The following is a 17,086-nucleotide window of genomic DNA, read 5'->3' as shown; positions in this document are numbered from 1 at the left end:
CACATTTAGCGCTCATACTGTTCCCGAATGCTACTGAACCGTGCTTAGGCCCAGAGTGATCACACTAGTCAAACAAATTAGATTTTGTGGGGTTACATACAGACAAACATGCATGGGAATGCAACAAATTGCTAGTGTGAGTTCACCCTTAATATAGATGAGTACACGGTACCACATTTTGGCGTTAGGAAAATTAGTGGCTATAATACACTAGTGAGACTGCATTAGGAGCATTTGTTCAGTTTTGGTCACCATGCTGTAGAAACGACAACAGTAGCTCTATTAAACTATTCTGAAAAAAGCAGCATGCACTGAGGTCATGTCCTCCTTGAACACTGTAAGATGGCTTAAACTCTTTAGTCATGTGCAGAGTAGACTTTGTGGTGACTAAATCCAGGTCCCTAGCATTCTCTGAGGTATTGAGGATAATGTTCTAGCAGTTTTATTTCAGTTAAATAATAAATAATGTACTTGGATGCACTAATGGAAAAATGGGGAATTGCCTATCAAATGGATGTCAAGAAGCACTACGCATGAAGGGTCATCTGGATCCAAACTACTAAGTACTACAGTTGAAGGAGAAACTTTAACTGGTTTAAAGGTATATTGATGAAACTAATTGGCTTTTAGCTAACCAGATAAACTTCATGGACTGAGTGGGCTTTTCTCTTTGATAAATTGTATTATTTATAAATGTCTCTTTGTGCATTACACTCTACCAGATTCTGAAAAGTGTTAGGTTAATATGTTCTGAAAGTCGGAGCATTTGTTTAACTGTAACCTTTTTTGATGTTAAGAATAAAGAAGGCAGTTTATGGACAAAGGCAACAAACAATGAGGCAGTGTGAGGTAGCACAGTGATAGCATTTAAACTTTGCCTTTTTTTCAAATTTCACTCCACCTGATTACTTTTTTTATTTATTTCAGTACTCCTTTAAATAAATGTTTATTGGATTGTACAATATTTCACTTAAAAAAAATAATTAAAAAAGCTGAGTGTTGTCTCAGAATTAATCTGAATAAAGGTATACTCTTTCCAGTGAATTCACAAGCATATAATATTAGATTGGACACCCTACCTTTTACCATAGCAGCTCAGTTTAAATACCATGGGGTAAATATCACAAGTAAACATAAAGCTCTTTATCAACAAAATTTTGCCGTCTGTATGGAAAAAATTAAGCAAGACTTGCATAGATGGTCAACCCTTCATCTCACTCTAGCCGGAAGAATTAACGTTGTTAAGATGAATATCCTTCCTAAACTTCTTTTTTTATTTCAAAACATTTCAATATATATCAATAAGTCGTTTTTTTAAACAGTTAGATTCAACGATAACCTCATTCATTTGGAACTCAAAACACCCACATATCCGAAGAGCTACTCTACAAAGACCTCAGGCAGAAGGTGGCATGGCTTTACCTAATTTTCAGTTTTATTACTGGGTAGCAAACATACAAGCCATAAAAACCTGGACACAAATAAATGAACATACACAGGCTTGGTCCGCAATAGAAGTAAAATCCTGTAGCACTTCTTTTTACTCCCTGCTCTGCGCTCCAATAAATGCAAGTTATTGCAAGTATACTAATAACCCAAATGTGCTTTACTCACTCAGAATATGGAACCAACTTAGAAAGCATTTTAAGATGGAAAATCTTTTATCCGCGGCACCTCTGCAAGAGAACCACCTCTTTCAACCCTCACAAACATATCCAGTTTTTAATACCTGGAAAAGTTTTGGGATTAAAATGCTCAGAGATCTTTATATAGACAACATATTTGCATCTTTTGAACAATTGCGTTCCAAATTCAACCTCCCAGCTACACATTTCTTTCACTATCTTCAAATTAGAAATTTTGTTAAACAGAAAACTGCCCGATTTTCCTCACCTCGTACCCTTCATCATGCTGGAAAAATTACTTCTCAATTTCGAGGAATTAAACACCATTTCCGCATTATATAAAATCTTATTAGAGTCCCTACCTTTCAAAGACCCAAGAGGACATTGGGAAGAAGATCTCTTAATCAATATATCAGAAAAGGAATGGAAGGTAGCAATGCAGAGAATTCACTCGAGCTCCATATGCGCAAAGCATAGAATTATTCAACTAAAAATTATATATCGAGCTCATCTGTCTCGCTTACTGTCCAAAATGTTTCCAGGGCAAGATCCAACCTGCGAACACTGCATCCAAGCTCCTGCCTCACTGGGTCACATGTTTTGGGCCTGCACCAAACTAACATCATTTTGGACCAAAATTTTTAAGTGCCTTTCAGACAGCCTTGGTGTCACAATCCCTCCTAACCCATTAACAGCTGTGTTCGGTGTTCTTCCAGACGGACTTGAAGTGGAGAAGGACAAGCAAACGGTGATTGCATTCACTACACTTTTGGCACGCAGACTTATTTTGTTAAATTGGAAGAAGCCTAACTCTCCTCTGATAAGTCAGTGGGAAACCGATGTTTTATATTATTTAAAATTGGAAAAAATCAAATTCTCAGTTAGAGGATCTGTACAGAACTTTTTCAAAACCTGGCAGGATCTAATCAATATTATTTTAGAATAAGAGAAATAACTATTACTGCATTTATTTTCCTTCTCCATTTTTTATATACCTATATATATTTCTACCTTTTGTTTATTGTTGCCTTATTAAAAAAGCCCTAAGCAATTCTCCTTTGGCTAAGCTCTCTTTCTCAGGGGTGGGGTTGGATTTGTCTTCAATTTTTCTTTTTTTTTTGTTATAAATTGATCTATTTGTATGGAATGATTACAATAAAATTAATAAATAAAATTTAAAAAAAAAAAGAAAAAAGTTGAGTGTTATTAAAAATGAAGACCCTCTCAATGTGTCAAGATGGTGTGCATTTGTCAAATTGAGAAATGGGATTTTTTTTTTTTTATGGTAAGACACTATCAGGAACAATGCATTACATGACATTACAAGTTGAGCAGAAATACTAGTCAAGCTATTCCTTCTTGGGGTACTATATAGTACATAATCTAATTTTTCAGTAGACAGACTAAGGGTTGTGATTTCGTTGTGTACCAGTAGAAATAAGGAAGCAATAAATGTTTTTGAAACAAATGTACAGTGGAACCTCGGTTCACGACCGTCTCGGAACACATACAAATCAGGTTACAACCGAAAACTTCGCCAAACTTTTGCATCTGTTCACGACCACACACTCGGTTGACAAACAAGCTCGTTTCCCTTCCGGTTCGTACGCGCCGATGATTTCCGCATGTGTTCCAGTGTTTCTCAACCTTTAAGTATTTGCGACCTGAGTTTTCATAAGTTTTAATCGCACCCCCCTAACATTTTTTTGAAACCCTGATAAAATTTATTCCTATATTTTTTGCTGCCGATACACAGCTACAAGTTTAAAATTTCCCTACGAATAGTGAAATTACGCCACATATGGCAACATTCGCACCCCCTTTTTTGTTACTGGCGCGCCCCACAGTTTGAGAACCGCTGACGTGTTCAGTATCTCCCTGTACATTGTTCTTGGTCAGATGTGCGTGCTTTTGCTGTGAACTCTTTGTGCTCTATTTCTTGTGCTTTTGCATTCATTTTGCAGTTAACCATGGCCTCTAAGCAAGTGAAGAGTGGTAGTGTTGGTGAGAAGAAAGGTTAGAAGAAATTTGAAATCGAATTAAAGAAAGACATTATTGAAAAGTATGAGTGTGGCGTTCGTGTTACTGATCTTGCCGCCGAGTACAAGAAGTCAATATCTACGATTTCAACTATTCTAAAGCAGAAAGAGGCCATTAAAGCAGCTGATGTTGCAAAAGGACTTACAGTGTTAATCAGGCAGAGGCGTCAAGTGCTGGAAGAGGTGGAAAAACTGTTGCTAGTGTGGCTGAATGAGAAGCAACTTGCAGGGGATAGTGTAAGCAAGGCGATGTTATGCGAGAAAGCCAGGAAGATTCATGACGATTTGCAGCAAAACTATCCTTCTACTAGTGGTGAAAGTGAGGAATTTAAAGCCAGTAGAGGATGGTTTGAGAAGTTTTGCAAGAGAAGTGGCATTCATAGTGTAGTCAGGCATAGAGAGGCTGCTAGTTCCAACGCTGAAGCTGTGGAAGAATTCATGAAAAATTTCTCAAAATTAGTGGAGGACGAAGGCTACATCCCGCAACAAGTGTTCAACTGCGACGAGACCGGTTTGTTCGGGAAGAGGATGCCGAAGAGGACCTACATTACCCAGGAAGAGAAGGCTATGCCCGGCCATAAACCAATGAAGGAGAGGTTAACCGTTTTGCTGTGTGCTAACGCTAGTAGTGACGTAAAAATCAAGCCGCTAGTCGTTTACCAATTTGAGAACCCTCGTGCTTTCAGGCAGCACAATGTAAACAAAGCCAGACTGCCCGTGATGTGGAGGGCAAACACGAAGGGTTGGGTCACAAGGACCTTGTTTTTGGAATGGCTGCACGAGGCTTTTGTTTCTATCGTGAAGCGATATCTCGAAGATAATAATCTGTCTGAAAAATGCCTTCTTCTGATGAACAATGCACCAGCACACCCTCCAAATTTAGTTGACGATATGGTCGAGGAGTACGACTTTATCAAGGTTGTGTTCCTCCCCCCCCAACACGATTCCTCTTTTGCAGCCCATGGACCAGCAAGTTATTTCAAGTTTTAAGAAGCTGTACACCAAAGGACTATTCGTCAGGTGTTTCAATGTGACGGAGGAGACGTCTTTGACCCTGAAAGAGTTCTGGAAGAACCATTTTAATATCGTTCATTGCATCAACCTCATTGATAAAGCCTGGGAAGACGTCACATACCGGACCTTGAACTCGGCCTGGAAGAAACTTTGGCCTGAATGCATTCCTGAACGGGATTTAGAAAGCTTTGAGCCTCCTGTTGTGGATGAGATTGTGTCCATGGGCAAGAGCATGGGTCTTGAAGTGGATAATGAGGACATCGAGGAGCTGGTCCTGAATCACAAGGAGGAGCTGATGATGGAGGAACTCACTGAACTCCAGCAGGAGCAGCATAGGTTGCTCACCGAGGAGCAGTCCTCAGGGGAGGAAGAGGAAGGGGCAGTTATAAAAAGTGATGCGATAAAAGCCATCATGGAAAAATGGAACGAGTGCCAGGATTTTTTCGAGAAGAACCACCCTGACAAAGCGGTTACGAACAGAGTGATAAACATGATGAACGACAATGTCGTCTCGTTTTTCCGAAAAATTTTAATGCGTAGGAAAAGGCAAGTCACATTAGACCGCTATTTCGCGAAGTCTGATCCACCAGCTGAACAGCTAAAAACACCAGAAACCCAAGAAATCACAAGAAAGAAAACACCTGAAGGAGAACATCCCTCCATTGCGGAGCCGGACTCTCCCTCAAAACTGTAACTTCCTCTCCACCCAGTTCCTCCTCACTTCCGTCATGCCAGAACTCGAATCATGCACGGTTAGTTTTCTTGGTTTTTTTTATGATTAGTTTTTGTATAAATTACGGATTTTTCAAATGTTCATTTTTTTTCCCCTGTGCTTAAAACTCAAAAAAAAAAAAAAAGTGTTTACAGCAAGCAGTTCATAAGGCTGTAGCGGGAACTCTTGCAATGTTGGCACAGTGGTAGTGCTGCTGCTTTGCAGTAAGGAGACTGTGGAAGATTGTCGGTTCGCTTCCCGGTTCCTCCCTGTGTGGATAGCGCTTTGAGTACTGAGAAAAGCGCTAAATAAATGTAATGAATTATTATTATTAGTTATTAATGTTAGTTTTCTCTGTTCAAGGTTTTCTCAGTATTATTCAATGTTTTTACATTTAGTTTACTATTACACTGTGCATTCTATGGTATAATTAACTATTTTTGTGCTTAAAAATCTTTAAAAAATATATATATATATTTACATACAGTTTGTACGGTCCGGAATGAATTAATTGTATTTACATACAATCCTATGGGGGAAATTACTGCGGGTCACGACCAAATCAGGTTGCGACCAGAGTTTTGGAACGAATTATGGTCGTGACCCGAGGTTCCACTGTATTATGGAAATTCTTGTGTATAGAAAAACTGCACTACATACATGAATTACTCATTAAGTGTTCAATCTTTCCGTAGCAGTTTCAACTTGCTTTTTTTATTTTACAAGATATATATACTGTGTACAATTTGCCGTAAATCATATTTATAATTTATTACCTTTCATATTACCTTCATAACAGTGAGTTTTTATTTTTAATATTACTATTATTAAGAGAAAGCAGTCATATTATATTGCTTCCTCTTTCACCCACAGGCCGGACAGAAAATTTTAAAATGAATTTGAGCATTTAGGGTTGTTAGGGAACAGCGCTACCAAAGCCATTTATTCATAGTGAAACGTGAATATATTGATAAAAAACTTTTCTGAAACTTCAGGTATTAACTGGACATTCATTATTTCTTTAGACCTAAAATATCCTTCCATCTATATGATGGTCTCTTTTTTCTGCCACTGAGATTCTGTTGGTTTTTAGATGCGAGGCCTTCATGGACCATTGAAGTCACTGTTTTAAAAAAAAAAAAAGTGTATTTTGTGACCATAAAGGAATGGTCAGCAACAATCCTTAGGTATACTGTGTTATTTAAATGATGCTCAATTTGGTTTTGAGAGTCCTAATGTATGCCAGGGAAAGATTTTTCAAACGCTTTCACAATATCACCTCCAGTGTTTATTCTTTATTCATATTGTACATGTCAAATTCTAATCCTTTCTTCTGCATGTTGCAGCAGAAATCGGGACATGTCAGACTAGGATGCATTTTTGCCTTTCTTCATTGTTTCTTTTAACACTAGAATTACCAGAGTCTACAAAAAAACTCGTAGATTCGGCCCACCTTAAAAACGTTCTCACCTCTCCGCCATTGTCTTTTGTCTTTCTAAATGTGCCGATTAAGACGAGCAGCAAGTAGCCGGCTATTCCATCCCCCACCATCACAGAACGTTCAGTAAGTTTTCCCAGCTCATGGCTTGTTTGATTATCTGGGAGTGACTGAACTGCTGGAGTTTTAGAGTGGAAATAATAGATTGTTATTTGGAACACATGCATTTCATGTGTGTTCCGTTTCTACAGTAATCTGTGTAAACACATTGTTAAAACAGACACTTTTTCATATTTTAGTAATAAATGTTACAAAATGTAGGCATAAACTATATAATCTGTGAAGCCTGATTTCCAAAGATCCAATGAACACTTTCACAAAAGGTTCAAGAACGATACATTAACTCAATCAACCTCGGGTCTCTGAGGCACGGCAAGCCTGCTGCGCTCTGAGACAGCAAATCTTAGCACTACGCCATGGAAGCTGTTGTATCATTCTTGAACCTTTTGATGCCTACATTTTGTAACATTTATTACTAAAATATGAAAACAAAAGACGCTGGCGGAGAGGTGAGAACGGTTTTAAGGTGGGCCGGATTTACGAGTTTTTTTCGTAGACTCTGGTAATTCTAGTGTTAATACATTACTATGCTTACTTTTGCCTCTTCTTTTTCAAAGCTGACAGGAATGAAAAGCAGTGTGGCTTTATTCTGTGGCATATCCACTTCAATATTTGTCAAGTTCTACACTCAGAGATGCCCTTATGTGCCTGACTGTTGTAAAGAGTTTTTGAGTATTTGTGGCTTTTATGTTAGCTCAAAACAATTTAGCCATTTTTCTTTGTCCTCTGATTAACAATCCCCAAAAACCAACCCCACCCCCACAAATAACCACTGGATGTTTTTGTTTGTCGTCTCTTGAAGAAGCAGTTGATTTTTAACACTAGAATTACCAGAGCCTATGAGAAAACTCGTAAATCCGGCCCACCTTAAATCCTTTCTTACCTCTCCGTCAGCATCTTTTGTCCAGTAAATGTGTCGATAAGCAGCAAGCAGCCTGGTTTCCCATCCCCACGCCCACTACTGCAGTTCAAATCGCAAAGAGGTTTCTCAGTGCTCAGTGTTTATCTTCGAGTGAAGTGCTGGAGCTTTATAGGGTAAAAAGTACATCGTCATTTGGAATACTTACATTTTATGTGTGTTCAGTGTCATCAACAATCTATGTAAAAACGTTAACACAGAAATGTTTTTCACGTTTTAGTAATAATTGACAAAATATAGACATGAAATGTATAATGTGTGAAGCCTGAAATACAAATATGAAATAAACACTTTCACAAAAGGTACAAGTATAACAAAACAAGTGCACTTTTTATTCAAGAATTTAACCGAAGTAAAAAGAAAGCAGGTTATGGTAGGCGGTTGATATGACAGCTTGCGTAGTGCAATGCTAAGAACTACTGCCTTCCAATCAAGTGGTCGCGGTTTCGATATCAGCTGCTTCCCAAATTTACCATTTTGAGTAGTGAGCTGCTCTTATTGTTAATATCATTGCGTCTGTAAATTTATAGTACTTGTCAAAGTTAGCGTTTTTTTTTTTTTCTTTTCGGTTTTATTCTCTCACTCGCATTCAAATTTCCACACACAACCCCCCCACCCCCACACATCTGACGCCATTTTCAGATAAAGACGTGGTATGACTTGTTTTGTTATACCCCCTCTTTATTTGAAAACCGTGTCAGATCTTGTGCGTGAAAGAGACTGGGAAAACTGTGGACGTGGACGTGGATGTGAGTGGTGTGCGTGACTGAGAATGACTGTGGATGTGAATATTTTTCATTGTTTTATTCTTGAGTGTTCCTGCTCACACTGAATTAGTATGCACCTTCTGATCCATGATGTCACTGACATAAAAAGAGAGACTTAGTATATATGACATTTGGAATAATTCATTTTATGACCTGTATTGTACATTTCGGAAAACGTTGTTGCACTGATGCAACATTATATTCATTTGCATACCTTCATGCGGTTGTAGTCAGTTTTTTTTTTCCTGATCTTGGCCAGTGTCCACATGTTGCTGCATGTTGGTATTTCTTTTGAACTCCAGGAGATGCAGAGGACAGAATAGTACAGAGAGGTCAGTTCTGCGCTATATACAATCATCAGATTCAAATGTTAACATTTCTCACACACACCCAAGGACTGTCCTTCCTACGTTTACAACATGTGTATAAGGTGTGAAGCCTTAAGTCCAAATATCAAATAAACACTTTCACAAAAGGTACAAGTATAGCAAAACAAGTGCACTTTTATTCAAGAATATAACCAAAGAAAAAAGAGCAGGTTACGGTAGGCGGTTGATACGACAGCTTGCGTGGTGCAAAGCTAAGAACTGCTAACTCCCAATCAAGTGCTTCTGGGTTCGATGCTGGCAGCTTCTCAAGAGAGCTGCTCTTATTGTTAATATTAATATTATACAGTGAGAGAATAAAACTGAAAAAAAAACCTGCTAACTTTGACAAGTACTATAAATTTACAGCGGCTGTTACAGACGAAAATCAAATGTGTGGTTTTTATTGTATAATATTAACAATAAGAGCAGCTCTCTACTCAAAATGGTAAACTTGAGAAGCTGTAATAGAACAACCATTAGTAAGACCATACTGCAATTAAAGTTACATAGATCATGTCTTTTTCCAAATCTTGCGTTTGTTTGAGGAGGATACCAAATAACCTGGGGCCTCCTGTATAACGCCGTGCGTAGAACTCACAGTATAACATGGCGTAAGCACAAAAGTGTAAAATGTTTGTACGCATAAAAAAATCCAGATGCATAAATCTGTGCGAACGCCAACTTCCACATTCTTCCGCTACATAAATCCCAGTCAGCGTGAAAAGTAACACACGTGTACGTGCTTGCTGTCCCGCCCCCATCTCCTCCCAGAATTACACCTCTTTGAATATGCAAATCAATATAAATAGCCCTTAAGCTCGGCCTCTCTCAGCTCTGTGAATAGGCAATGGCAAAAGCACAGGGGGAAATAGAAGAATTTCAGCGAATACCAAGTGGAGGCAAGGAAAAATGTACTATTTTTTGGTTTAAACATTGGTATAAACAACAAAAGGAAGTTGATCAAGTGACAGAGTTCACAAAGTCTCATAGTGCCCGAAATAAAAAAAGTTGTCAGATACAGTATTGAAGTCGCCGTGAAAAGGCGAGTCGTAGCCCACCATCTGAGTGTCATATGAAAGCTTATTTAGGGTACAGAGAAAAAAAATAGGCACACAGTGGGGAAAAAAGCACGAAATGTCAACTTTAATCTCTAAATTTCCACTTTAATCACGTAGTTTATTTTGTTATTAAAGTAGAACATCATAAACTTCATCTTAAAATCGTTTAATTTACTAGTTTCTCAAATCCCATCGTAACTAAAGTAGCATGTTAAATGCTTTGTTTTGTATTTGATCTTCTATGTGCTCTGTGTGTGAATCACTACGTGCTTCTTAAACCAGCTTTCTCTTCCTCCAACAGGACACAGAATCCATTACATTCGTGATATTGCAGCTCTCTGAATAATTAAAATACTGAGATGTATACTTGATATAATTTTCATGATGATAGGAGTTAAAGCATGTTATTAAACATGGGAAAACAATGGCGCAGTGATTGTTCATGCCTCACGCAGGTATGCTTGCTGCGCTGTGCACAACCTTCGATGAAATAATTTATTGTAGCAGTACTGTCTCTTTCAAACGTACTAACCCCCAATTCCTGTCCTTACTTTTCTTTCTCCAAAAAATCCAATCGCCACACAATCACTCTGTAATAGACATTGAGCTTTCTGTAAGCTTAGAACACAGATTCTTCAAAAGTTTTAAGGAACATTGAAATATCTTCGTAGTACATGTTAAATTATCCTATCCATCCAGGGTCGCACCAGTCCCAGCAAGAATACAGTGCGAGGCAGGAATAATCCGTGAACGGAATGCCAGCTCCTTGCTAGCGCTGCGACACCATGTGCTCACTTGTTTATTTATTAACAAAAATATAGATTATTTAAATTAAGTTAAGTTTTATCTGTGTAGTATAATAAAAATATTTTGCTGCATTTCATCTTAAAAATGATATCGTCATCATATGTAAATACACGCTTTGTAAAGTGCCTCAGGTTGTGCAATATTATAACTATTGCAAGTTTACAGTGAGGTAATTGTACTTATAAGTACAAACAGTTCTACAAGGAGCACTTGATGGACTGATTGAATGCGTTTATAGTTCTTGGGATGAAACTGTTTCTGAACGGCGAGGAAAGGCTCTGAAGCGTTTGCCATATGAGAGTAGTTCAATAGACAGCATGCCTGAGGCAGCGTGTGCTTGATGCTGTATACCGATAATTCTCTTTCCGATCAGCTGCTGTACAGCTGTGATTCCACACTCAGATACAGCGATATAAATACTCCCGAGTGGAGCAGTGAGAGTAATATGGAAAAAGATGATCCGCTGTGGCAACCCGTAATGGGAGCAGCTGAAAGGAGAAGAAGAAGAAGGTGCAGTGAGAGTAACAACGCTAAAGCAGCTATGGTATTTGGAATAGTTTCACCATTTTGTGGACCATTATATTGTTACAAGTTAATTACAATCAGATGCATTAAACTAATAAACAATATGAGGTTAATTTCAGTGTATTTATAAAGCCGCATCAGGGATGTAGATCTAATAAAGAAAGGGAAACCATACTGGAACAGTAGCACTGCTTGGACGCTGGGTCCCGCCAGTCTGCAAAACAGAGCGGAGGACTTGCGTACTCCAGGGTATGAGCTGCCGTGGAAATGTGTGGCTTTACGCCAAGTTTAGGTTTTATACATTGCGATTTGAACTTGGAAATGTTCGTACGCAACATTTTTGTGCGTACGCACCGTTTATACATGAGGCCCCTGATGAGTACTTTTTATCAAACAAAACAAATTTTATAGCATTAGAAAATTACCCTGGTTTTTATGTATAATGCCATTTTTATAGCAGCTCCTTAATACTAAAATGCCATCAGATGATGTTAACAGTTAACATAACGTTACAACAACTTATAGGGTAATTGAAAAGCAAATGTGTTTTAGTGAACTGATTTATATTTATTTTAATGCAGGCTTCGGGGTCAGGATACCCTATACAGTCACTTCAGAGTCAGCCATATCAGGAATTGCAAGCATCTGGATTTACTTCTCAACCACCTGGACTACAAGCACAAACCATTCACATGCAACAGGTACAGTGTTTGTCATAAAGGTTGCTTAAAATAAAATCGCAGTTCAACTTCATACTGATCATGTTGTGTATTTGTCCACTTGTAAGAATGCAGTATAAATTTTGGATGTATTTCTGCTTCAGTTTCTTAATCAGCTGAGAATTTAAATATTTGGTCACATGAATTTGCTTCTATAATCTCCTGAGGCTCTAACCTGGTGACAACTCCTTTAAATATTTTAAGCCTTTGAAGAAATTTTATTTTTCAGGAATCAAGTAGAGGTCATTTATTTCACTTGTAACTCTGGCCCTATTTACAAGTTTTCTCCGGGCACACCTTGACAGTTTAGACAAGGTGAAAACAGTAGCATTAGATCAGCATATTAGAGGATGAGTAACTATTCTAGCACCTTTAGAAACATGCCTTATTAAAATAATTGCTCCTACACTATCACTTGGAATGAATGATATCCCAGCAATTTAAAATTGTGGAGGTTTGGAGATAACATGCCTCCTTACAGAGAATTATTTTTATATATACAACTAGGGATGTTACGATACCAAAATTTTAGTATTTGATTCCAATACAATTTTTCACTGCACAACAATTTTTTTGAAAAGTCTTGCTTCCTGAAAAGTTTTTGCGGATTGTGACAGGTACCTACTGGGTATGCACAAATATAGTTTTGGTTTTATTGCATCACATAGGAACTCTGAGAAACAGACATTTATATGTTTACTGACAATAACGTATTTAGTCACATTTATGTTTCGCATAAGCTATTAAATTCAACAGAATTAAAAGTGTTTTGCTCCTGATTTTCTTTTGTATTCAATGTCTGATGCATCACATTACAGTGTCCCAATAGTAGTCAGCAAGCATTGACGGATTCCAGTTGCCCTGGTATCGTTTCTCCATCGTAGCAATGTCCTGGTGAAATCTTTCACCGTGTTCGTCATTGACAGCACCGAGATTTGCGGGGAAAAAGTTCAAGTGTGAGTGGAGGAAATGAATCTTGAGTGACATGTTGCACTTCATTGTCTTGTATGCTTTGAGAAGTTTGTCTACCAGCTGAATGTAGTTTGGGCTCTGTAATTGCCCAGAAAATTGTTAACAACTTCATTGAAGTCTTTCCAGGCAATTTTTTCCGGCCCAACTAACAGATCTTCAAACCGCTTGTCACTCATAACATGTCTGATCTGGGGGCCAACAAAAATGCCCTCTTTGATCTTGGCGTCAGTTATTCTTGGGAACATCTGTCTTAAATAACGAAACCCTTCGCCTTCCTTGTTCAGTGATTTCATGAAATTCTTCATGAGTCCCAGTTTTATGTGAAGAGGAGGCAAAAATATCTTTGCCAGGTCGACAAACAATTCATGTGCCACATTTTTCTGTCTTGGAACTAAATTTTTATGGAGTGGCCAGTTCTGTCGAGAATCGTGCGACTGTTTGGCACGACTGTCCCATTCACAGATGAAACAACAGCACTTTGTATAGCCAAGCTGCAGTCCTAGTAACAGAGCAACGACTTTAAGATCTCCACAGATATTCCAGTTGTACCTGCTATACTGGACGTGCTTCAGCAACAGTTCCATATTCTCATATGTTTCTTTCATGTGTGCTGCATAGCCAACAGGTGCTAAAGGATAAACGTTGCCATTGTGTAGCAGAACAGCTTTCAGGCTTAACATTGACGAATCAATGAAGAGACGCCACTCTTTCGGGTTGTGATCACAACCCAAGGCCGAGAACAATCCTTCAATGTCACAACAGAAACAGACTGTCGACTTGTGCAAAAAAGTTGTTTATATCATGATGTCGGCCTCAAAACACAGAAATTTTTGTACCTGGTGACAGCAAACACCATTCCTGCAGTCTCAAACCCAACAGCTCGGCTTTTGCTTTTGACAGACCCAAATCTCTGACCAAATCGTTCAATTCAGACTGTGTTAAAACCAGGGAAAAAAGGAACATTTGAACAAATCCGAACTTTATTAAAAACAACCATAAACAACCAAGAAAGTAACATTGCAGAAGTTCACGCTAATAGCCTTACGAACCGATTGCTGTAAAAGCTTTTTTTTTAATGAGTTTTAAGCACAGGGAAAAAAATGAACATTTGAAAAATCCGTAATTTATACAAAAACTAACCATAAACAACCAAGAAAACGAACCTTGCATGAGTTGAGTTCTGGCATGAAGGAAGTGAGGAGGAACTGGGTGGAGAGGAGATTACGGTTTTGAGGTAAAGTCCCTCTGTGCAATGCACGTCTGACCGAAAACAATGTACTGTACAGGTACAGCGAGAGACTGAACACGTGCGTAAATCACTGGCGCATACGAACTGGAAGGGAAACGAAATAGAGCACAAAGAGTTCACAGCGAATGCACAGGGAGAGATTGAACACATGCGGAAATCTTCGGCGCGTACGAACCGGAAGGGATACTGGCTTGTTCATCACCCAAGTGTGTGGTCGTGAACAGATGCAAAAGTTTGGCGATCATTTTGGTCGTAACCCGATTTGTACGTGTTCAGAGACGTTTGTGACCCGAGGTCCCACTGTATTAGGGGCCCGCTTCTTTATGTCTGTCAAGAGTGCTACCCTCTCAGAGAAGCGAGGCACAAACTGGTGGTAGTAACTCGCTAGCCATAGGAAGGCATGGACTTGCCTCTTGGATTTCAGACGGAGCCAGTTTAATATGGTGATATCTCTGGAACACTGAGGCCTTGCAGCACCCCGGCCGACTAGGTAGCCTAAATATTTGGTCTCTGTCAACCCGAAGAAGCATTTTTTTGGATGTGCAGTAGGTGTTAATCCTAGTTAGTGGAATAGACAACTGCATCGTAGGCAGCACTGTAGGCATTGTGGGGCCGGGGCACTTTATCCACCGGACACTGGAAGGTTGTGGGGGCCGCATGCAAGACAAATGGGAGGACATGATACTGCCAGTGTCCACTAGGGGTACTAAATGCCATCTTTGATTTGGCATACTCCATTAAAGGAATTTGCCAATACCCTTTAGGCATATCAAGTGTGGTCAAGTATTGGGCCTTGCCGAGCTGTTCCTGTAGTTCATCAACTCGGGGTATCAGATAGGCGTCGAACAGGGAAACTTGATTAAGTCGACGATAGTCGTTGCAAAAGCGCCAGCTACCATCAGGCTTAAGAACCAGGACAATAGGACTAAACCAGGAACTATGACTTTCCTCAGTAACACCTAGGTCCAGCATATATGCCAGATCTCCATTTCCACTTTAGTTTGTTTTGCCTTGGAAAGTCAGTAGGGCCATTGCCTGATGATAACCCCATGTTCAGTGACAATGTCATGCTCAATTAGGGAGGTCCACCCAGGTTTTTCATTTACCACCTCCAGGACTGACTGGATAACTGTTTCCAGTTCCTGCTGTTGGGCTGTTGACAGGTTTGGGCTGAAGTTGAGGCTGATCGTCTGAGCAAAAAGGGATTGCTGCTGAGTGAAGATAGAGGTGTCTTCCCTATCCTTCCACAGCTTTAGTAAGTTGACTTGGTATGTTCATTCGCTCCAGCGACAGGTTGGCTGGCTGACCAAATAGTCAACGACCCCCTTCTGTTCCTTAACTTCCTATGGGCCCCACCAGTGGGACAGGAGTTTGGAGTGGGAGGTGGGAATGAGGACCATGACCCGGCCTCCTGGGTGGAACTCCTGCAGAGTCGTGCCGTAATCATAACAGCAGGCCTGTGCTGCTTGAGCCTTGATCATGTGTTCTTTTAGTATTGGCCGAATCTTATCCAATCTATCGCGTAATTTTGTGATTTATTCTAGTATGTTGGTGGATGGGAGGGCCTCATTCTCCCAGCCTTCTTTTAGTATGTCTTTTTTTTTTTTTTTTTTCCTCATATCAATCTTTATTGTCTTTTGGAATTCACAAAAATCAAACCCTTAACCATTCACATCAGCAGAGACAGAAACAGAGGGTGTGAGAGAGAGAGAAAGAAAGAAAAGAAAAAAAAAAAAAAACACTCTCAGGCCTGTTCTGGCTCCAGGAGAGAAAGGGGCCAAAATGTAAAAGGTTGTACTTAAAGTGCTTCTGTTAACATTTTGAAAAAAGTAAAAAAGTCAAATGACTGGCAGCACGATCTCTGCAGCTCAAACTGAAACAGGAGATGGGGTGGGGGGAAAAATTCGTAGCAGAATTAACAGCAGATGTGCTTGGTTAAGTGTTGGTTTACAAGACTTGATTTGCCTCCAGGCAGGTTTCTCCGGATGCTTGGACCTCCAGCAGCTGGTGGTGCTGCATTAGAGGCTACGGAGTTTGATGGTTCTTTATCTTCTGGGACACATTCATGTTCTTCTACATTTGCAGTGTCAGTTTTCTCTTTTTCAGCACTTTCCACTACAGGTGCTGATTCTGCAGCCTGTATATTTTTCTTGGTTGGAGGATAACCTTCAGAACCCCCAAATATACCCAAAGATCTTCCTTCCCCTGGTGGATTGTTTCTTCTGCCAGCGTGGGGATCCACTGGTCCACCAAAAATGTTAGTGACAGTTTTGCTTGGCCATGAAGATTGCTTTTGGTCACCATCTCCTGTACCAAAGGTAATGTTGGAGCTTCCACCTGGTGGTTGCAGCACCCTGGAGCTGCTCTTAGCCTCCGGGTCCATGCCTTGGAAAGTGGTGGTGGTCGTCATTTTGAGAAAAAAAATGTAAAAAAGTTTGTCTCTCTATTACTGTATAAAAACGGAGGGCAGTGAGCCAGACTGGATTAAATTTGAATTTTTATTGATATAAAAAAAAAACAAAAATAAAAAGGCAAAGTGATTTCCCCCACTCGCCAGCCTTACTGCCTTCACAGCTCCACCCAACTCTGACCGCACACCAACCCCGGCGCGCGTCTTCGCTACAGGCTCGCTTCTGGCTGATCTTCCTGTCCGCTGATTGGCTGCTGTGGTAGCTATTGCGCATGCGATTCGCTGACAATGATGTCTGTTACTACCAGCTCTCCATCTCGCTGCGTATAGTATGTCTAATATTC

The 17,086-nt window shown here is 39.6% G+C and overlaps 2 protein-coding genes across 7 annotated transcripts in view; one reads left to right on the top strand and one right to left on the bottom strand.

Moving 5' to 3' along the window:
• si:dkey-151g10.3 (serine/threonine-protein kinase WNK3) overlaps positions 1 to 17,086 on the top strand; it is a 343,184-nt gene that overhangs the window by 117,555 nt on the left and 208,543 nt on the right. For all 6 annotated transcript variants that reach the window (XM_051933579.1, XM_051933582.1, XM_051933581.1 and 3 more), the window contains exon 10: positions 11,974 to 12,093. In XM_051933579.1, coding sequence (XP_051789539.1) covers positions 11,974 to 12,093 — 120 coding nt within the window. The remainder of the gene's footprint in view (positions 1 to 11,973; positions 12,094 to 17,086) is intronic.
• On the bottom strand, positions 16,059 to 16,959 carry LOC127529593 (jupiter microtubule associated homolog 1-like). The gene has a single exon (XM_051933596.1). The coding sequence runs from the start codon at positions 16,740 to 16,742 to the stop codon at positions 16,248 to 16,250; it is 495 nt and encodes a 164-aa protein (XP_051789556.1). The 5' UTR covers positions 16,743 to 16,959; the 3' UTR covers positions 16,059 to 16,247.

Source organism: Erpetoichthys calabaricus, chromosome 11 (genome assembly GCF_900747795.2).
Source record: "Erpetoichthys calabaricus chromosome 11, fErpCal1.3, whole genome shotgun sequence".
NCBI lineage: Eukaryota > Metazoa > Chordata > Cladistia > Polypteriformes > Polypteridae > Erpetoichthys > Erpetoichthys calabaricus.
The sequence above is the reverse complement of the archived record's forward strand: the minus strand, read 5'-3'. Positions and strand labels throughout refer to the sequence as shown.